The following is a 22,989-nucleotide window of genomic DNA, read 5'->3' on the forward strand; positions in this document are numbered from 1 at the left end:
AAAGGACTGAAAAAAGTATAAATAAAGGGAGTTTCCTCCATGTTGGGGGCCCAGAATTTGAAAGACACATTTTTCTCTGGGCCTGCACAGAATTTATAAATAATGTAACTCCCTTTCTCTAAGTGTGGCTTGCTTTTTCTCTGGTCTTCTGAAACATTATTATCAGAATCTTCTTAATTTGGCTTTCATTTACCTTATATTTTTTTCTTACAAATAATATGCATTATTTATTTTCATCTAAAATATAAATGTCTAAAACTCAACTATGAGTATACAAACCAAACTAATATAACCTCATTCTGGAAATGTAGTCTAGATAAAGAGTAAATATATAGCATTAATTGAGTTTGGTTAGGCTGGTAGAGAAGAGGCAGGATTGAGAGTGGGATGAGGCTGGAGAAGAGACATGACTCGCAATATTTATTTAGTTTGTCATAAATTCCCGAAGCATAAAAATATCCAAAGGTTAGTAAAATTAACATGGATAAGGAAAAAGAAATGGTTTGATATCACAGTTAATCTTTAATTATCTTTATGTGTGTTTGGGGCAGAAATAGAATATTGGGGACCAGCTATAATTATGAGAAATATTAATCATGTTCTGTTAACCATGATGTTTTGTTCTGATTAAAGAAAGCACATTCTAACCTGGCTGAAAATTTTACCAGGGATCTCAGAGCTCACCTGGAAATTTGGCCCCTCCTCCCCACCTGAGATCTGCCTATTATCATGGAAAGATGAACAACCTTGGTGCAGAAAGGAAATAATGGAGACCAGGATGCCCCTTGCCCTTTGCAAACCCTCAGCCCACATTGCCCACATTGCTTGTAACCTGTAGCTATTATACCCATTCTTATTCTTTTTTCCTACTTCCCCATGCCTATAATACCCATTTTTATTTTGCATACTCATTCTTATACCTTTGCCCACTTTCCCATGTAATCTTTGTCCTTGTACCTCATATAAGCAACTGGGCTATGGCAAAGGGAGGGTAGAGAGCAGATTTTCCTGGATGACCTGCTAATCTCCCATATTGCCAGCATTATTGAAATTGGTTGAGTCATATGATTCAACCCTGTCTCTGCTTAATTGGCTCAAGCAGTGACAGGCAGCCCAGACCCATTGGTTGTCCGGTTTCATGTGCAGCAATTTGAATCAAAATACTTAAATTTAGAGAAAGGAATATAAAAATAAAATTTTCAAGCCTAGCAATGCATAACAAGTAAAGCTTTTAAATTCTACCTTCTCCCCCTGAAAGGAGTGAATCATTGTTTTAATAGGAAAGCCCAAGTCAGTGTTAAACTCCTTTTTTCATCTAAGAAATGATGGTAACATATTCCTAACAATTCATCAAAAGTGTGGTAATTCTATGGGGTGTGGGAGGGAGAGTTGGAAGTCAAAATTTTGGAGTGGTTCTCCATGATTTTGGTGGCAGCACACATGAATTTCTTAAAATATTAGAACAGATCCTCATATCTTCTTGTAAGTTTTGTGGCATATTAAAACCCAAAATTCCCACTGCTATGGCCCAAAATGAAAATAGTAAAGACAAATTTATTTTGCGTGTACTCTTTATTTTTGGACCCAGAAACACTTTTTAAATCAATATACTCCTATGACAGATAACATAATATAGTATTATTCACGAATAGCTTCTTAGGGATTAAATAAATTTCTTATAAATTTAAGAAAAACATAGAAAAAAGAGCAAGTATATTTTGATGTGGAAAGGAATAAGCCAGAGTTTGGCTTTTTGAAACCCTTCCCTGTTTATCTTAAAAGAAAACATTATCTCTTACACTGTTTAAATTGTCTTTTGCATTTGACTATCTTACAATGTTAAATATATTACATAGCATATCCTCCTATATAATAAAAGGCTAATATGCAAATAGACTGAATGGCGGAACAACTGGAACAACCAAACAACTGGTCGCTATGATGTGCGCTAACCACAGGGGGCAGGTGCGGAACATGGCGGGCATTGGCTGCAGCGGGATAGTGGACGAGGTGAGCAGGGGTGACAGACCAAGGCGGGCGCTGGTCACTGTAGTCAGGGAGAGCCTCTGGTGGTTACTGAAAATCTTTGCTCCTGCATGCTGCAGTCCCACCCGGCGCTTGCACCCGCAGCTGGTGCTGGAGCTGCTGTTCGCATCCACTGCTGGTTCCCAGTGCTGGTCCCGATCACTCAGTGCCATCAGTGGGTGCGAACAACCCTGATCGCCCCTGAGGGCTTCTCCACCTCCCCCTGCTCCTGAGGGGCGATCAGGGCACCAGCTGCTGCTCACACCTGCTGCTGGTGCCTGCCTCAATAGCTCTGCACCATCAGTGGATGCAAGTGGGGCCTGCGCTGTCATTGCATGGGAGCAGCGGCAGCAGGAGCGCTGCTGCTGGCAGGCAGGGGATCGGGGGCTATGGCAGGAGGGCCTGGGCGGGGGTGCAGAGGATGGGTTGAGACCGGCCCCTGTGCCTACTGCAATCCACAATTCCTTTCAATGTGCATGAATTCGTGCACTGGGCTCCTAGTATTATAGTAATATGTTCTCATATCTGTTTCTCCCATAATAGAAACACGAACACCACCCCCAATTCCTAGCTCAATTACTAGCATGTGGAACACATGCAATAATTGCCTATTAAAACTAAATCATTACATTTATTTTGCAACCATATGTGGTTTTTGTAAATAATTTCAACTTATTTTTTTAACAGAGAAATTAAATATTTGGAGTAAATTAATTTAACTTTTTTTAGAATTGTTAGGAGCAGGAGGAAGAAAGAGAATAGTGGAGACTAGTTATAGTGATAAGAAATATTAATCATGCTCTGTTAACTGTGATTGTTTTGTTCTGATTAAGAAAGTACATTATAACTTAGCTGGGAGTTGTACTCCCCTGGACCTAGGAGCTAACCTGGAAATGCAGCCCATCCTCCTCATCCCAGAGATGCCTATTCTCTTGGATGAAAAGATTAATAACCTTGTTGTAGAAAACTGAGATGTCCAACCCTTCGCAAACCCCCAGACCTCATTGTCTGTAATCTGTAAACATTATACCCATTTTTATTCCTTTTGCCTACTTCCCCATGCCTGAATACCCATTATTATTTTGCAAACCCATTCTTATTCCTTGGTAATTATAATATAAAGGCATATTAGTATACATCCCAAAGCAATTTATCTTAGAAGTTCAAAGTGACTATTGAATGTCAGGGTATTAATTCCCAAAACACTATGAGAACTTTAAAAATTAAGATAATAAGTGAGAAATAAGTGAGGAATGATTTGTCTCATGTCAGTGGTATGATGAAAGAACATACCTAAGTCCATGTATTTTCTGCTTTCCAGTAACATTTTTCAAAAGAAGTATAATTTTCCAGTATAAGAGAAACATGTTTCTGAGCAGTCATAATGTTTTTTACAAACACAACTTCTTGGCATTTAATATGATTGAGGGTAGAAACAAAATATTGGACAATTAAACATATTCTGAAATTGTTAAGGGAAGAAACATAATATTCTCCTAGCTATTGGTTATAAGAAATAAAATAATAAATATTAATCATGCTCTGTTAACCATGAATGTTTTGTTCTGATGAGAGAAAGCACATTCTAACCTGACTGGGAGTTGTATTCCCTGGGACATGGGAGCTAATATCGGAATGCAGTCCATTCTTCTTCCCAAGAACTGCCTATTATTAATGGAAAGATTCACATCCTCGTGGCTGGAACAATCTAGTCTAGGAGGCACCTGCTCTTTACAAACCCCAATCCCTATTACCTGTAATCTAGTCCCAGAGTGCCCAGAGGTGCCTGCCCTCTTGAGACCTCTGCCCACCCTGAGCTTGCGTGACTTGTAACCTGTAATGATTATCCCGTGCCTACTTTCCCATGCCTGTAATTCCTACTTCCCCATGTAATCTTTGTCCTTTTACCCAATATAAAGCAGCTGGCTTATGGTGGGGTGCAGAGCAGATTTTTTGTGGATGACCTGCTGCTCTCCTGTACTGCTAGCATTATTGGAATAAACACTCATGTATGATCCAACCCTGCCTCTGCTTAATTGGCTGAAGTAGTGAAAGAAAGCCCGGAACCCTTGGTTGTCAGGTTACATAATCTAGTGACTCTGGTGGGATGTAAGCGAGCGACTCCTCTGGGGTGAATACTGGCGATCCAGCTTGCTGTCTGGACTAGGGGTTCCTGGGACTGAGGACTGGACTCTTTTATTTGCAGCACTGCCAGAAATTTTCCTGTTTTGAGTCCCAGCCCCAGCCTCAGCAATCTCCATCATCTCACCTAAGATGTAAGTTGAATCAAGCATTTCTGTATGACAGAAGAATCAATCTTGTTTGTATAGCCCGAGAAGCATTTGCTGCCTCTCATCTGGGCTTAAGGCATGCATTTACTGGGTGAGCCTGACCAGGTCCTGATAGCAAGAGACCTCTAGTGGTCCTTGCCTGGTATTTGAGCCCTTAGTCTGATCCATTCTGGAACAAGAGACATTGCTCTGCTTCAGTGTTTGTGTTTTTTGTTTGTTTGTTTTTTAAATGCAGGGCATTCTGAAGTTTCTGTGGCTGGACAGACAAGAAGCATGGTGTAAAGCTCTTGTCTGGGGGTTGTGTGTGCCTGTAAATATGATGCATAGAGTATCTCTGTTGATTGTTATTTTGTGACTCTTCGTTGTCTGGTTTACTTGTTTAAAGATGGGGCACATCCCACTTTTCTGGGGGCCCCAGCTGCTTGTGGCAGGCTGAACCCATGGCATGGAGGAACTTCCCAGCAGCTTCTGAGAATTCTTAATGTTGGGGACCCTCCCTGCTTTCCTTCTCAAGACATCAGCCACTCCAAATTCTTTGCTAGTGAGAGTTTTGTCTGTCTGTAATGTAACTTTGGTTAAGGGTGTTCTTTGCTTCCTTTCTTATCTTTGGGGGACTTAGTTTACTCTTTGTTATTTTATGAACACTAGGAATCCTCTGTTTCTGCTGTTCAGGCTTGCACTACTCAGAATGAAAGGTCATTTGCTGTGCTGGGTTAGTGTAAGATAATATTCTAAAGTTAATGTCCCAGTCCCTAGTATTGGGAATACTCATCTATTTTCTTTAGGGGTTGTTTTTGTTTCTATTTTGAAATAGGGTAAGATCTCTTCTTATATGCAAGATTTCATGTTGTTACAGTCTACTCAGAAAGAAAATTATGGGAAATAAAACTTCTACCCACCCCCACCCCCCAAGTTTTTCTCCTAGAAGGGCCTGAACTGCAGAAGTGCCCTCAAGGAAGGGGGCCACTCCCACTTTGTAAAGTCTTTGGTAACTTAAAACTTTGGTTCTGCTGGTTTAAGTAGTAGAAATTATTAAATATCTATGTATTTTGAAATAACAGCATACTGAAATATTAATCTGAGTTTGCCTACTTTTGACCTTTTATTACAGAAAAGCTAGAAAATACACTTGAAACTATTAGTGAATGTTTTATAATAGAAATATGTCTCTCAAAAGTGAAAATATACTTGCCAATCTAAATAATGCTGTTTACTTTTTAGTGATCACCTAAAAATTAAGGTTTCTGAGAATTAAGAATTCTAATCAACTGGAAATTATATAGTTTTGGTAATAGAAAGAATGAGGCATGAAGATACATTTTGAAGAAAAAAAGAAAGTGAGTTCTAAAGCTGGTTATTTCTGAATACCTAAGAAGGTTTGTGAAAGTTGTAGAAAGGTTTGTGAAAGTTATGGAAGGGTTGTGAAGAAAAATATTAAAAGGAAATTATAGATAATCTGAATAATAAATTTAATTTCATAAATGAGTCTAAAGTAAGCTAATACATAATTTGTTTACTCTTTTCTAGTCTGCTAAAAGGTAAAAAAAAAAAAAAAAAGTCTTTCCTGTTTTTTCCCAGGAAGCAAAAGTTCTATAAATTATGGCAATGGTTATATATTATGTTATATTAATCAGGTACATGATTGCTTAAAAAGTCTACCTTCTTAATTGTGGGAACTGAAGTTTTGCTAGCCTATGGTTGTGTTTAATACCTTTTGTCACTTTGATTGAATAATAATACTGTTGCAGAATAATAATAATAAGGATGATATATAACCTTTTGGTAAAATAAGTTTGACAACCTTCCCAGAGTTTGAATTTTAAGAAACTTTTCTTGACCTAGAATTGGCTTTAGGTCATTCCAATTGGCCCTTGAATGCCTCAAGGATTTGTTTTATCTCCTTATGAAGGAAAATTTTCTGCTTAAGGTACATGGGAAGCTTTGTCAAATAAAGAAATAATAATTCTGGTATAATTTCATTTATAACTTAATTGTTATTCTGAAATATTGTGTCACTTAATTAATTTATTTATTTATCCTTTTTAAAGATATATATTTTTATTGATTTTAGAGAGAGAGAGAGAGAGAGAGAGAGAGAGACATCAATGATGAGAGAGAATCATTGATTGGCTTCCTCCTGTATGCTCCCACACTGGGGATCAAGCCCACAACCTGGGCATGTGCCCTGACTGGGAATTGAACCGCAATCCCCTGGTTCATAGGTCGACACTCAACCACTGAGCCACGCCAAACAGGCTTAAATATTGTGTCATTTTAAATTTCTTCTTGTCATTTAGAGACAGTCACTGTTTTGTTATGATGCATTTGGAAAAATGTTACATCTTCTGAGGGATCCATGGAAAGGACTCTGACATTTTCAGATCATCCCCTTCTAACTGGATGAAAATTATTAGAACTCTACAGAGTATCTGGATTTATAAAAGTATTGGCAGAAAAAAATCAGGAGAAACAAAAAAATGATTGTGGGACTGAATGAACAGAAAAGAATTATATATTTTTTGTGGAAAATATTGCTGATTTTTAATCTTTTTTGTTTTTCAGACATAAGGAAACTTGATTCTTTTCTTAAAGCAATTTGGTAAATTATGTATTTTTCTCCGTACCTTATCCCTCCAGAATTTGGCAATTCTTACTAAGTGAGTTATGGCAAGATGCTTCGTTGCATGAATTCTATAAGACCTGTTTCTAATTGTGTTTTATGAACCAAGACTGACTGGAATGTCATGTCTGAAAGAGAAATGCCTGGACTCTGGATATCACCAGAAAGCTTTAAGGAATGAAGAGTAACTTTGAAGCCAATAAGTGAGCCTTGGAGAAATAGCCTGATACCTTGTTTGGTCAGTGGTTCACGGCAGTCTTTCCAGGTAAGGAACAAAAGTTGCTTTCCTGAGAGATGGCAATGAAGGAACCTCAAGTCATATTGGGAACCTCAAGAATGTGAGGAAATTCACCCAAGTCAACAGGTACTGCAGGAAAACCTGATGGCACCTAAGTGGCTCACTGTCTTTGCCCTGGGGGGATAATTAAAGCTCAGTCATGAAACTCCAGCAAATAAATTTTTTTAAAAACCTATATGATCAATGGCTATTCTTATTGTGTTCATGTAAGTGATCAGGCCAAATTGAAACTAGACTTAATACAATAAATCAATTGGTCTTAATTTGGCTCCTTAATAAAGATGAGGGTGATTTTTTTTTGGGGGGGGGAGTAATTGTGTTTCAGTAGATTCTATAAGACACAATTGTGAATATTAGACTCAAAGCTTTATTTTTTACCTATGAATTAAACTGGATCCTGAATTTATCTCTAGCTTTTACCCCAATAATACAAAAATTTATAACAAAGTTTGTCTCCACCAGATTACAAGCCCTACTTGTACTCAAGGAATACCACCTCTAGACACCATTGCCACCTCCTTCCATGCCCAGGCTTCATTGTACCGCTGACAGAGAGCAAGGATCTCTTGGCTCTGAAAGAAAACTTCATTCCTTTTCAGCTTGAAACAGCTACAGAAGAAACCCTGTGCCCCTTTTCTCTGAAAGAATTCAGAGCAGGATCCTTGAAGGGGGATGTGGTAGTCAGACAGACATGAGCAGAGCAAAGACGATAGGCCAACTGGGGGAGAAATGGATGGGACCCTGAGACATGTATCTCACCACTCCAACTGCTCTGAAGCTGGAAATTGAGGAACCTATGTAGAATAGAACTTGACATTTTGCCTAGTAGGAGTTGGGATACCTATTGTTAATATATTGAATTATACTCATTCTACTTATTTTGGGAGGAAAGTCATTTACTGGGATCTTTGTTGTTGGGACCCATTGTTTGGGAAAAGGATGCTGGGATGTTTTCTCTAAAGGTTACCGCAGTAGTTACCTGAGGCGAATGTGAGACATTTCACTGGGAGTGCTTCAGTATCTAATAACTACAATATGAATTGTTCTGATAATTACACAATCCCTTATAATAATGGACATACTAAGCTGCCAGCTGGTTGTTTTCTGATATGTGGGGTAACTATCTATTCATATATCCGTGCTAACAGCACCTGTTCCTTAGGACGACTGACTGTCTTTATGTCTCAGAAACATCACAGGGTCCCAACCAAAAAGACCTTCTCACAGCTGTGGCACAAGACTGCAACAATGATCTCCATCTGTGGAGCCCTGCTGAATATATTTCTTTGAACATTTTGGTAATGGTAGGCTCCTTTAATGTAGAAGTGACCTGGCTGGCTTGAGCATGGTAAAAGCTCCAAATGCCACTTCCAGGGCTATTCAAGGGATAAATTGAGAGCTGAGAAATATCAGGGAGCAGTTCTAGAGAATTGGGCAGCAATAGATTATTTGTTGTTGCAGCATAAACACAGTTGTGTGGAATTGAAAGAAATGTTCTGTTTTAATCTTTCTGACAATTCTCAATTGATAGAAAACAACATTCATCAAATTAGGGAAACCATCTTCAAGATCGTACATTCACTGTATTCTATCCCTGGGAACTGCTTTCAAGGCAAAAGCAAATATAGTCCAGCAGGATGAGATTTTTCATCTAAACCTAATCTCATATATATGAGATGATAAAAAAAAAAAACAGTGGGGAATGTTAGGGGCAGAAACATAATATTGGGGGACTAGCTATTAGTTATAAGAAATAAAATAAGAAATATTAATCATGCTCTGTAAACCATGATTGTTTTGTTCTGATTAAAGAAAGGACATTCTAACTTTGCTGGGAATTGTACACCCCAGGACATGGGAGCTAACATTGGAATTGGAATGCAGTTCATCCTCCTACCCAAGAACTGCCTGTCATTATGGAAATATTTACAACCTTGTGGCTGAAACAATCTAGTCTGGGAGGCACCTGCTCTTTCCAACCCCCAGCCCCTATTACCTATAATCTGGTCCCGGAGTGTCTGGAGGTGCCTGCCCTCTTGTGACCGCCCTCCCCCTGCTCCATGCCTGCATGACTTATAACCTGTAACGATTATCCCATGCCTACTTTTCCATGCCTCTAATTCCTACTTCCCCACATAATCTTTGTCCTTCTACCCAATATAAGCAGCTGGCTTATGGTGGGTTGAAGAGTAGATTTTTGTGGATGACCTGCTGCTCTCACATACAGTGAGCATTATTGGAATAATCACTCATATATAATTCAACCCTGCCTCTGCTTAATTGGTTGAAGTAACGACAGACAGCCTGGACTCTTTGGTTGTCCAGTTACAAAATCACTGTGCTTGAATATGGCACAGTATTTTCTAGTTATAATATTCATATAATCATTTAATTGAGAACATTTTATCAAACATAATATGCTCTTGTGTTAGACTCTAAGAATAATGGAAAATATTCAATATGAAATACAAATATATTTAAATACACAATTATTTTTAAATTATTTTTGATGATGCTTTACTAGAAATGAATTATAGTCATGTAGGTTTCTGTTGTTGTTTTATTTTTATTGTTGAAAGTATTACAGATGTCCTCTTTTTTTCCTCATTGTACCCTTCTAGCCCACACCTGCCCTTGACCCCAAGCCATCCACCACACTATTGTCTGTGTTTTTGAGTTATGCATATATGCTTACAAGTTCTTTAGTTAAAGAACAAATAAAATAAAGAGTAATACTAACATGTTATGTTCTTACCCCTATTGTTCCAAAGCTTTCTGGTTTTCTTCTTATCTTTTTCTTGCACAGGTGTGTCCATATCCATTTGATCAGGTACCAAAGAGATTTGGGGCTCGGAATGACATTGAAGGGAGTAGGCAGGGTACCTCCTTCTTCAAAATAACTCATCCAAAGCTTTGTTCGAGCAAATTTCCATTCTATATCTGCATGGTCCTGAAGAGAAGAACATGATAACTGCTGACGGGTTTCTTAATTATTAATGTCAGATAAACATCACAGAGAGCCTGTAACCTGACTTGTGTAGCTCTTGGAACATTAATTACTCATGAAAACACTGCTGACTCTTGGAGATAGTCATCTAAACATTTCAGATGATGGCTTATACTGGTAAGAGTCACAGCTTTCTTGTAACTTTTCATCCTTCCCTCTTCCCTGAAACAGTCATCTAAAATAATTCCATGTTAAAGAGACTACAGTGATTACTTATGCCTTGAGGATGAATTTTAATTTCCTGCATTGCTCAGTTTCATTAGCTCAGTTTCATTAGATTCTGGCCACAAACAGGGCTTTATGTATTATCCAAGACTTTGAACCCCTACTTATGTGAATGTCACCCTCATGGCTGCTCATGGCTTAGCCTCCTGGTATTTCTAGGAAAAGTCTTATTTGATACATTTCCATGTGAATAATTAGTGACCACCTTTAGGGAACAGACATAAACTCAGAGAGAAGTTCCTCTAACAAATGTAGAGTTGGGACTATGACACAACATTGAACCTTGACTTAATCCTGGCCAAATGGCACCAGATAGGAGTATGACTGGTGGTTGCCCATAAGCCTGAGGTTATCCTTCATTATCATTTATTTATCATTCTACTAGAGGTCTGGTGCATGAAATTTTTGCATGTTTAGGGTCCCTAGGCCTAGCTGGCAATCAGGGCCGATCTCTGGGGCGACCAGTGGGGCGATCAGGGGGCCCCGCTGGCACCCGCCTTGGCTGATCTGGGGCATGCAGGTTGGGGGCAGCTCCTGCATTGAGAGTCTGCCCCCTGATGGTTAGTGCACATTATAGCAACCGGTTGTTCCACCATTTGGTCAATTTGCATATTAGGCTTTTATTATATAGGATTTTATTATCTCCTGAGAAAACTTAGGAACATTTATGGCAACTAGATAGAGAACAGCCATGCTCCTCTTGAATTAGCCATAAATTGAATTAAGTAGACAATCTGGGAAGTAGGAAGTGCTAGAAACTAGGTATACATACAGCTAAATAATTCAAAATAATTCATTTTAACCCATTACTATTATAAAAAGGAACTCAGATTTTGGAGTAAGATAATATTAGACTATACATCATTCCAATATTACAAAATTGCTAGGTGCCAATGCATGCATAGGTTGTATATATCTTTCTACTATGAATAATATATACTTTAGTCTAGGCCAGGGGTGGGCAAACTTTTTGACTCGAGGGCCACAATGGGTTCTTAAACCGGACCGGAGGGCCGGAACAAAAGCATGGATGAAGTGTTTGTGTGAACTAATATAAATTCAAAGTAAACATCATTACATAAAAGGGTATGGTCTTTTTTTTTTTTTTTTTAGTTTTATTCATTTCAAACGGGCCGGATCCGGCCCGTGGGCCGTAGTTTGCCCAAGGGCCGTAGTTTGCCCACGGCTGGTCTAGGCACTGGACAAATTGTGCTTTCAATAGGAATCACTATATTTAGAAAATGCATGGCCTCCATTGTTGCTTAGCAATTGTCTGATTGGAGGCTTCAATCATTAGATGGAAGCACAGAAGCTGTAGTTTCCCACGCATTTTCCTTCCTGTTCCTCTCCTCTAGTTCCCTCTTTTTTACTTTCTTTCTAAACAAGCTAAAGGATTCTAATGTAATGAAGAAAAGTATATTTGTTTGCTGCAGTTATGGAGAATGGGATTCAGTAGAATCTGCTTAAGATAATAAAAAGGTGGTCACCTAAAGTATTGGCTTAGCCTGGCCAGTATGGCTCAGTGATTGACTGTCAACCCATGGACCAAGAGGTCACCAGTTCAATTCTTGGCCAGGGCACATGTCAGTTGTGGGTTCAGTTTCTAGCACTTCCTACTTCCCAGATTGTCTACTTAATTCAATTTATGGCTAATTCAAGGGGAGAATGGCTGCTCTCTAACTAGTTGCCATAAATGTTCCTAAGAGGCAGCTGATCAATGATTCTCTTTCATCTTGATGTTTCTTTCCCTTTCCCTTCCTCCCTTCAATAAAACATATTTTAAAAATAAATAAATAAATAAATAAATGAATAAATAAATAAATAAATAAATTATTGGCTTATGAGTAGCTTCTGATCCTCCTGATTCTTAAGGAGTCATATATTAAGTGTTATCTTGATTTCATTATGCTATTTTACTACTAAACAAAGCCTGTGATTCTGAAAGAGTCTACACAAAGTCTCCAATGGTTAGAAAAACTGGAACAGTTGATAGATATGTATTTATTGTCATTTTATTGTTCATATTATTGACCATATTCTTCAAGAAGACCCTTCAACCTTTCATACAATTCTGGTTTGGTGGTGATGAGCTTCTTTAGCTTTTTCTTGTCTGGGAAACTTTATCATCCATTTTAATGATAACTTTGCAGGATAGAGTAGTCTTGGTTGTAGGCCCTTGCTTTCATCACTTTGAATATTACTTGCCACTCCCTTCTGGCCTGCAAAGTTTCTTTTGAGAAATCAGCTGAAAGTCTTATTGGTCTCACTTATAGGTAACTGTTTCCTCTTGCTGCTTTGAGGATTCTATCTTTGTCTTTAACTTTTTGCATTTTAATTACAATGTGTCTTGGTGTGGGCTTCTTTGGGTTCATCTTGTTTGGGACTCTCTGCACTTCCTGGGTTTATATGTATGTTTTCTTCTCCAAGTTAGGGAAGTTTTCTGTTATTATTTTTTCAAATAGGTTTTCAATTTCTTGCTCTCACTGTTCTCCTTCCACTCCCCCATGATGTGAATGTCAGTACACTTAAAGTTGTCCCAATGGCAATAAATACATATCTATCAACAATTGAATTGACAAACAAAATGAATAAGCAGAACAGAAACAGACTCACGGATACAGAGATATTTTTATTGGTTGCTAGATGGGAGGGTGTGGGGGACTGGGCAATAAAGGTTAAGCGATTAAGATGTACTAATTAGTTGTTACAGAGTACCCATGGGAATGCAAAGTACAGCATAGGGAATATAATCAATAATATTTTAATAACTAACTCTGGTGCTGAATGAGTATGGGATTTATTGGGGTGATCACTTATTAAATTATGTAATGTCTTGTCACTGGGGTGTATACTTGCAACTAATTTAATGATATATGTAAACTGTAATTGAAAGTAAAAAAAAGAAAAACTGGAACTGAACTATGATGGTGATGACTAAAAACTACCTACTGCTACCCATCTTCTAACCTAGTCAATATTTAAGGCTTCACTTAGCTATTTGCTCTCATAGGAAGCCTGCCCCAACCACCATCAATCTCAGCTGCCTCCCACCCCAGCATGCATGGTCCTTCTCTTCTGTACTTTCATCACATTAGCAAATCCATTTTCTCAATATTGAAATCATTTACTTATTTTATCCCTACTACATCACATTTTTCTTGAGGGCAGAGACTTCCTTATTCTGTGTATCCTTAAAAGCAAGCATATATTTGGCATATATTAGATGCACAATAAATATTTGTTTAAAGAATACATGAGTGAATGAGAAACAGGCTTTAGATATGGCCTGCATGATTGCTTTTGCCTTTTAACCATTAAACTTTATTATTTTTAAAATATTTTATCCTAAAGCTCTGAGTTAGGACTAGCAGGACAAAAGAAAAAGCCCTCAGGGTAAATTCTGGTATTTTAGAACAGGAGGAAATAAAATACTTGGCATGTTCATGCTCCAAGGAGGCATCATATGCAGGATCCTGGAAAGGACACCTGGTTCAGCTTCTGAGTGCCTGGTCTCCTCTCAAGTAGTTTTAGTATTTGGGTTAAACAAAAATAGAGATTTGAAGCTTATTTTCATCTATGTAAAAAGTAACACTCCACAAAGAAGCAAAAAGAAAATGTCATACTATTCTTGAATAGTGTTCTCTTCATAAACTCCATACACCATACATGTTTTATAGAATCCAAATTGTATATACAGCTTCTCTGTCTATAGCTTTATAATTAGAGGCTTCCTAATGTTTTTGAAGGGGTAGTTTGGAAAATAGAATTCACATTAGGAAAATGTATTAACTAGAAGAATACAGAAGTTCTGATACAAATATATAGGGAGTATCTAAAAATTTTTAGATTTGTAAGATGTTTAAATAAAGCTCCACAAATTTAGCTATTAACATGTAAATCCCAGGACCTAGGTACATGCACATGGGAATATGTTAGACTGTGAATCAGTAAATGAAAATATTTTTTCTTATATTTATGCAGTTTTTCATCTGTGACAGGTTTAAGTAAAATTCAGAATGTTGCCTCTCAAAATAACAATAATAACATTTCAGAGTTTTAGCAATAAATTCCAAAATGCAATATAATTGTAGTTATTTATGGAGAAACTGAGAAGCCTATAATTATCCTTATAAAATGATATTTGTCTAAATATTAAATACTTAAAAACATATTTCATTACAGCATGATTTACTTTATTATAATTGTGTTTGGCTATAGATATACATGTAAGTTCTAGGGGATAAAGGGCTTTATCTTCGTTGTTCACTGCTGTATTTCTAGTTCTTAGAACAGTACCTGGCATCAGAGTAAGTATTCAATAAGAATTTGTAGAATGAATGAATAAATAAGTTAAACTAAGTGTTTGGATTCCAGATTCAATATACAATATACAATATTGAATATACAATATATACAGAATATACAATATTCTGCTACAGAATTCAGGATTATACTTATGTTGCTTTTGCTAGGCTTTAAGAAACTAAAAATCCTGTGACTTCTTCCCTCAGATTCTCCTCTGGACTATTTTTTGTATCTTGCCAAGCTGGCCTGAGTTTGCTTATATCAAGATTGTAGGTTAAATGGAAAGACACAATGCAAATTCCAAAGGACACTTACCTGTTGCTTGCCATAGCTATAATGACTACCTGGAAGGATAAATGTAGTTTATTTTATAATCATGTGTAAAACACTAGAGTAGTATATAGCTAAATATGGTGAATACTGCTTAGAAACTTCAAATTAACCATTTATATTATACTTTTGTCTTATCAATAGCCAATTCCAAACCTTATTTACAATGATGATGAACAATGCATTCTAAGGTAAAATACTGTATTAAAATAAAATTATTCAACTTACAGCAATAAGTTGGTAAGAATTATTCATCATGGCTATTAACATGTTGAGTAGGACAACCAGAGAGATGACATTGTATGTCCCAAACATGGTGGCACCAACAAACTCAGTGAATTCATGCTGTGCTTTAACATTGGTCACATATAAATTGATGAGCCCAAATATTGACCAAAACAGGGACTGGAGTGTCTCAAATAACCTGGAATAAATGTAAAATGAACTAATAACTATATTAATAGAACCAGTATACAAAGACATAACAGTAAAACTGGAATACTGTTATGTATATAAAATTAATTTAAAAATACATGTCCTCCACTGGGTATCTATACAAAAATTTGAAAACATTTAATCATAAAATATATGTACCCATTTGTTCATTGTAGCATTATTTAAGGTGGCCAAGATATGGAAACAACAGAAGGGTCATTTGGTAGATGATTGGATAAAAAACATATGATGTGATATACATACATATTAGAGGCCCAGTGCAAAAAATTCATAGACTCAGGGGTTGGTGGGGGGGGGTCCCTCAGCTCAGCCTGTGCCCTCTCATAGTCCGGGAGCCCCTCGATCAATCACCCCAAAGAGGTAGGCCCCACCCACCTGGTCAGGGCTCCGCGGATCGCCCCTGCAGAGGGAGGCCCCTCCCACCCACCACAGCCTGCTGGCTGGTAGCCTGGGCCTCCCTCTGCAGGGCGATCATGGGGCGATGGAAAGGACCCCAACCAATCACATTGCACCCGCCTTGGCTGGCCTGGCACCAGTGTGTGTCATAGTGTGGTCATCTGGAAGGTTGTCCGGATGGTCTTTCTGCTATTTGGTTGTTCGGTCGATTTGCATATTGTTTTTATTATTATAGCTATTATGAAATACTACTCAGTCATAAGAAAAGATGAAATACTGCCATTTGTGACAACATAGATGGATCTTCAGAATATCATACTAAGCAAAATAAGTCAATCAGAAAAAGTCAAGAACCATATGATATAAAACTGAAAGCAACAAATGAACAAATAAGAAAAACAAACAAAAAATCATAAACACAGATAATAGTAATGGTGGTCACCAGAACGATAAGGAGGTAGTAAAGGCTAAAGGGGATCAAATATGTGGTGGTGGAAGATTTGACTTTGAGTAGAGGACACACAATGCAATATACAGATTATGTATCATAGAAATGTATATTTGAAATTCTATATAATTTTATTAACAAATATCACCCCAATAAATTTAATTAAAAAGAAAAATAAATAAATGCATGAATGACAAAAGAAAAAATACAGGTCAATAGTAAAATAAAATTTTAGTGTGATTATAAAATTAAACTTAATAAAAAGAATTAAAAATTTGTTTTAATCATACTAGTGTAAATGGTGTACTTGATTTTCCTAAGAACTTTGAAAGCTATATTTACTTTTCTAGGTCAGAGATGAAAAATCTGATCCACGGCCTGTTTTTGTATGACCCCTGAGTTAAAAATAAGTTTTGCTTTTGCAAACGGTTGAAAAAAACAGAAAAAAAGGGTGATGTTTTATGATATATGAAATTGTATGAATTCACAATTTAATGTCCATAAACAAAGGGGTTTTTTTTTAGAGTTTATTTATTTTTATTTTTTAAATTTTTATTGTTGAAAATATTATATATGTCTATATGTCCCCTTTTTTCTCCCATTGAATCTTTTGAGCTCACCTCTGCCCCAGGCCACCGTATTGTCTGTGTCCATGGGTTTGGTTGATCTCTTCCACCACCTCCCCCTATTTCCCCCCTGCCCCTAACCCACACCAGCCTTCCCTCTAGGATTCCACAGTCTGTTCCATGCTTCTATTTTTCTGGATCTATTTTGTTTAACAGTTTATTTTGTTCACTAGAGGCCTGGTGCATGAAATTTGTGCACTCGGGTGCGGGGGTCTCTGAGCCCAGCCTGCGCTCTCTCGCTGTCTGGGAACCCTCAGAGGATATCCGACTGACAGCTTATAGGCCCGCTCCCCTGGAGAGGACATCCTTAGCGCTGCTGTGGAGGCAGGAGAAGCTCCCAACACTGCCGCTGCACTCGCATTTATTTATGCTGCACTGTGAGCTCCACTGGGAGCGCACTGACTACTAGGGGGAAGCTCTAACATGAGCGTCTGCCCCCTGGTGCTCAGTGAGCATCATAGCAACTGGTGGTTCCACCGATTTGCATATTAGCCTTTTACTATATAGGATTAAATTCCACATATGAGTGACATCATATGATACTTGTCTTTCTCTGACTGGCTTATTTCACTTAGGATAATACTCTCCAGGTGCCTCCATGCCATCTCAAAGGGTAAGAGATTCTTCTTTCTGTTGCTGCATAGTATTCCATGGTATAAATGTACCACTGCTTTTTTATCCACTCATCTACTAATGGGCACTTGGAGTATTTCCAGATCTTAGCTATGAACATAGGGCTACATACATTCTTTCTGATTGGTGTTTTGGGTTCCTTAGGATATATTTCTAGAAGTGGAGTCACTGGATCAAATCATAGTTCCATATTTAATTTTTTGAGGAAACTTCATACTGTATAAACAAAGTTTTATTGAAACACAACCACAGTCATTTATTTATGCATCACCTATTATTTATTTTGTATTACAATGGCAGAGGTAACTGTACCAGAAAACATATGGCCCACAAAAGCCTAAAATATTTACTATGTGTCTTTTTCATAAAAAGTTTGTCCCATCTTAGGGCAATTAGTAATAGTTAACAAATAATTGATCCTCAAGCCTAATCTTTGAAAAATGCCATTTTTTTTTCCTGATTTTGCTTTTAGTTGTAAGAGGATTAAGAATAAATTTATTGGCTGGCTGGCATGGCTCAGTGGATGAGCATCGACCTATGAACCAGAAAGTCATTGTTCAATTCCCAGTCAGGGCATATGCCCAGGGTGTGGCTTGATCTCTGGTTGGGGCCATGCGGCAGGTGGCTGGTCAATGATTCTCTCTCATCATTGATGTTTCTAAATCTATCTCTTCCTCCCTCTCTGAAATCAATAAAAATATATTTAAAAAGATAAAGTTACCAATATTGGTTTCCACATTGGCTATTTAAGTTGCACATAATAAATGCTGTAAGATAGCAGTGTCTGAGAATGCTGAGTTAATAAAATTTGTTATTTTTTTAATATTTCAGAGAACATTTTACTTATTCCTGTCAATGAATGAATTAGGTGATTTAATTAAAAGTTAAGTTTATTTCACTTACTGCAAGAAATAGAATAAGAGGAAGAATGTCTGAACTTAATGAAGAATTATTTGTTTCAAGAGGACCATTTTACTACTTTAATATAATGCTGTAAAAAGACAAAAGTCTTATACTCTTTGATAAATGGTTACAATAAGTCTTTAGTTAAATTATATTGTAAAAATAAAAAAATATACATAACATGCACTTAGGATTTCAATCTTTAGTGAGATTGACATTAGTTTGAAATCATGATGTAGGACCAAGTCAATAATGTTTTCTGGCAGCTCTCAGCCCGAGTGACATTATTCCATGTGCACCTTTTCACGCAAGGGCGATCTTTATATAGGTCTCTGACCCTCCCCACCCAAAGCCACATGGATTAGATTAGTCAAGGTCAAATGACCTAAGCAGGGACATGGCCTAATGTGAAGATGAGCCTAAACAATCAGATTTGTTCTCTAAGAGAGTTTATCTTAGAAATATCAAGAGAATGTGGTAGTTGCCAAAGTGACTGAAATGACAGGAGTTATGATGTAAGATCAGGATCACTGGACTTATGAGAAGTCAAAAGTTTAAGACAGACAAACTAAGAAGCAGAGAATTGAGGATGAAAAAGCTGGTACACATGAAAAGAGAGTACACATGGACTAGCTAAATCATGCTAATGTTGGTTCTCATAGTAAAAAGTCCTGTGGTCGCCAAAACTGGTTTGGCTCAGTGGATAGAGTGTCAGCCTGTGGACTGAAAGGTCCCAGGTTCGATTCCGGTCAAGGGCATGTACCTGGGTTGTGGGCACATCCCCAGCGGGGAGTGTGCAGGAGGCAGCTGATTGATGTTTCTAACTCTCTATCTCTCTCCCTTCCTCTCTGTAAAAAATCAATAAAATATATTAAAAAAAAAAAAAAAAGTCCTGTGGTCCAGCACTATGTCAACTCTTGCTTTTTCTGAAGCCAAGTTTTGCTCTAAGTTTGCTCAGAGGATCAAAGGACTGTAATCCTATGTATCATTGTTATAACAAAACTCCTGTTACTTGAAACAATTCATGAGCTACTGGTCTGTATAACCAGGAGAATCTAACTAAGGATGCCTTAATTAGAGTTCATTAGAGTTCTTTTCTCAAATTGATTGCTTTTTAAAAAAATAAAGTATTTTATATTTTTAACTAGTGGCCCAGTGCACGAAATTCGTGCATGGGGTTTGGGGGGACAGTGTTCCTCAGCCCAGCCTGCACCTTCTCCAATCTGGGACCCCTCGAAGGATGTCCTACTGCTGGTTTACAGGGATCGGGCCTAAACTGGCAGTCGGACATCCCTCTCATAATCCGGGACTGCTGGCTCCTAACCATTCACCTGCTTGCCTGCCTGATTGCCCCTAACCACTTTGCCTGCCGACCTGCTCGCCTCCAACTGCCCCTGCTGCTGGCCTACTCACCCCCAAATTCACCTCCTGCTGGCCTGCTCACTCCAAATTGCCCCCCCCAATGGTCATGATCACCTCCAACTGACCCCCACTGATAGCCTGCTCGCCCCCAACTGCTGGTCTGCTTACCCTCAACAGCCCCACCTCCCCATCAGCCTGATCACCCACAACTGCAGTACCATCCTGGCCTGATCACCTACAACTGCCCTCCCCTCTTGGCCTCTAACCGCCTCTACCTCAGCCCCGCCACCATGGCTTTGTCCAGAAGAATGTCTGGAAGGTCTCCCAGTCTAAATAGCATATTACTCTTTTATTAGTATAGATAGAGGCCTAGTGCACAGGTGGGGGCCAGTTGGTTTGCCCTGAAGGGTGTCCCAGATCAGGGTGGGGGTCCTGCTGGGCTACCTGGCCAGCTTGGGTGAGGGGCTGATGGCTGTTTGCAGGCTGGCCAAGTCCCCCAGTGGGGACCCTCACCCCATGGGGGTGTGGCCAGCCTGGGTGAGGGGCTGAGGGCTGTTTGCAGGCTGCCCACAGCCCCTTCAGGGTTGTGGGTTCCCTCTGGGGTGCCTGGCCAGCCTGGGAGAGGGCTGACAGCCGTTTTCAGGCTGGCCATGCCCCCCAGCGACCCAAGCTCCCAGCCTCTCCTTTTTTTCTTTTTTCTTTTTTTCAGCGCCTCCTTGAGTGGAGGCCAGGGCTGGCTGGAAGCAGGTATCTGGGATTTATTTATCTTCTATAATTGAAAGTTTGTAGCCTTGAGTGGAGCCCAGGGCCAGCCAGGTCAGGCAGGAAGCTTGGCTTCCTCCATCACTGGGGCAACCCAAGCCTCCTGCTCGCTCCAGCTCCATGGCCACTGCCACCTCAGTTGGGTTATTTGCATACTCGCTCCTGATTGGCTGGTGGGTGTAGCAGAATGGCAGAGTGATGGTTAATTTACATGTTCCTATTTTAATAGTGTAGATTGCATAATTAAATTTTAATTACAGGATGTGAAATTTAATTATGTGTTTAGTGGTGTATTTTGCTAGAGCTGTTTAACAATGGAACCAAGGAGGAACCACTTTTGAGGGAGAAACTCTGATGAATTTTCTTTGATTAGGTTTACATTTTTAGGAGATATGCATGGAGAGGTAGCTAACACTTGGCCCTACAAATCTTGGGGATCTGTGCTAGTGATATTAATATAGAAGTCATCTCAAAGGCATTGGACCAAATCCATAATCATAGCTGAGTTTTCACAGAGATATTGCAATAGGGTTTGAGGATAGTTACTACAGCAGACCACTTTTGAGGTTGGGGGCAGCTGGGGAGAGGTCAATGGGGGGAAAAGGAGACTTATGTAATACTTTAAACAATAAATAATTTTAAAAAATAAATAAAAGCAATAGTTGAAATATAATTATCAGAGGAAAGTGAAAAAGACTAAAGTAAGAGATGAAATATTAAAGCAGAGTAACATAATTTAAAAAGGACAAGATTTCAAAAATGGAAGTGTCACTAATAAAAAAATGTTGAATATAAACTGTAATTGAAAAATAAAATAATGTTAAAACATGGAAGTGTTAAACAGGGTTAAATGATTCAGATATACTGAAGAAAATGTAAAGAAAAAAAATCCATTGATAGTGGTGATATGAAGGCTCTAGATTAGCGGTTCTCAACCTGTGGGTCATGACCCCTTTGGGGGTCGAATGACCCTTTCACAGGGGTCGCCTAAGACCATCGGAAAACACATATATAATTACATATTGTTTTTGTGATTAATCGCTATGCTTTAATTATGTGCAATTTGTAACAATGAAAATACATCCTGCATATCAGATATTTACATTACGATTCATAACAGTAGCAAAATTACAGTTATGAAGCAGCAACAAAAATAATTTTATGGTTGGGGGTCACCACACATGAGGAACTGTATTAAAGGGTCGCGGCATTAGGAAGGTTGAGAACCACTGCTCTAGATATTTTCTAGAATAGTTCTGATGGAGTCATGGAAGCAACAACCAAATTGCAATTGGGTGAAGATGAATAAGAAGCAAGAAAACAAGGTATCATGTTCAGGCTTCATTTCATGGCTGCTTGGATGAAAGAAAGAAGAGAAACAGGAGTGGTAACTAATGAGAAACACAAGGTTATAAAGTTTCAGCGTCCATATTTACCCTGAGTGAAAGGAGTAAAAGAGAGTAACCATTTGAGATATAAGTGAGAGATAACACTGTACTATTACCACCAATAATAAAAAGAAGTAAAGTAGCTAACATTTTATCATATTATACGACAGCTGCTGTATTCAGGTACTTTACATGAATTGTTATGGGTTTTTTTTTAATCCTCACATGGAATAAAATCTCTGAAAGAGCAGTTAGTAAAAGAAAGTTTGAAAAAATTTTAATAATCCTCACCCAAGAATATTTTGCCATTGATTTTTAGAGAGAGTGGAAGAATGGGGAGAGACAGAAAGAGAGAAACATCTATGTGAGAGAAACACATTGATTGGTTGCCTCCACAAGTGCCCTTAACCAGAATCAAACCTGGGACCTTTCAGGCCAACACTCTATCCACTGAGCCAAGCCGGCTAGGGTGAAAGATTAAAATTTATAGCAGTTATATAATTATGAAAATAAAACTGAAGACAACAAAAGCACAGAAATAAGATGTAGAGCAGGAGCCCTGAGGACACCACTAGTTATCCCCTCAGTGATTTATATCCATTTAGCCAAACAGGGTCATTAAGGGATAAGTCATTCATGCCTGCCTACTACATCCTATATATTCTAGTATATTAAAAAATGAGAAGTTATGAATATATATTTTAGCTTTTGAATAATTTTAAACAAAAATAATTTGTTCCTTGAAAGTTTACATTGGAAAAATTTCAGGTAGAATACTTGATTTATTTAGGTTGAATGATTTGGGTCTATAATATTTGAGGTATGCAATTATCGTTTGTTTTTTATTATAACAGAGGAAACCATCAGTATGGACAAAGTAAAATAATACATAATTAAAACATTCAATACAGTTG

At 38.1% G+C, this 22,989-nt stretch overlaps 1 protein-coding gene across 1 annotated transcript in view; it reads right to left on the reverse strand.

The window, feature by feature from the left end:
• Nucleotides 1-22,989, reverse strand: part of TRPC4 (transient receptor potential cation channel subfamily C member 4) — a gene marked incomplete at its 5' end in the record, with an annotated part of 67,422 nt that overhangs the window by 41,510 nt on the left and 2,923 nt on the right. Inside the window, 2 exons of the mRNA XM_036298936.1 lie at nucleotides 9,990-10,184; nucleotides 15,330-15,525. Coding sequence (XP_036154829.1) covers nucleotides 9,990-10,184; nucleotides 15,330-15,525 — 391 coding nt within the window. The remainder of the gene's footprint in view (nucleotides 1-9,989; nucleotides 10,185-15,329; nucleotides 15,526-22,989) is intronic.

The sequence above is a fragment of the Myotis myotis genome, unplaced genomic scaffold (genome assembly GCF_014108235.1).
Source record: "Myotis myotis isolate mMyoMyo1 unplaced genomic scaffold, mMyoMyo1.p scaffold_m19_p_3, whole genome shotgun sequence".
Classification (NCBI taxonomy): domain Eukaryota; kingdom Metazoa; phylum Chordata; class Mammalia; order Chiroptera; family Vespertilionidae; genus Myotis; species Myotis myotis.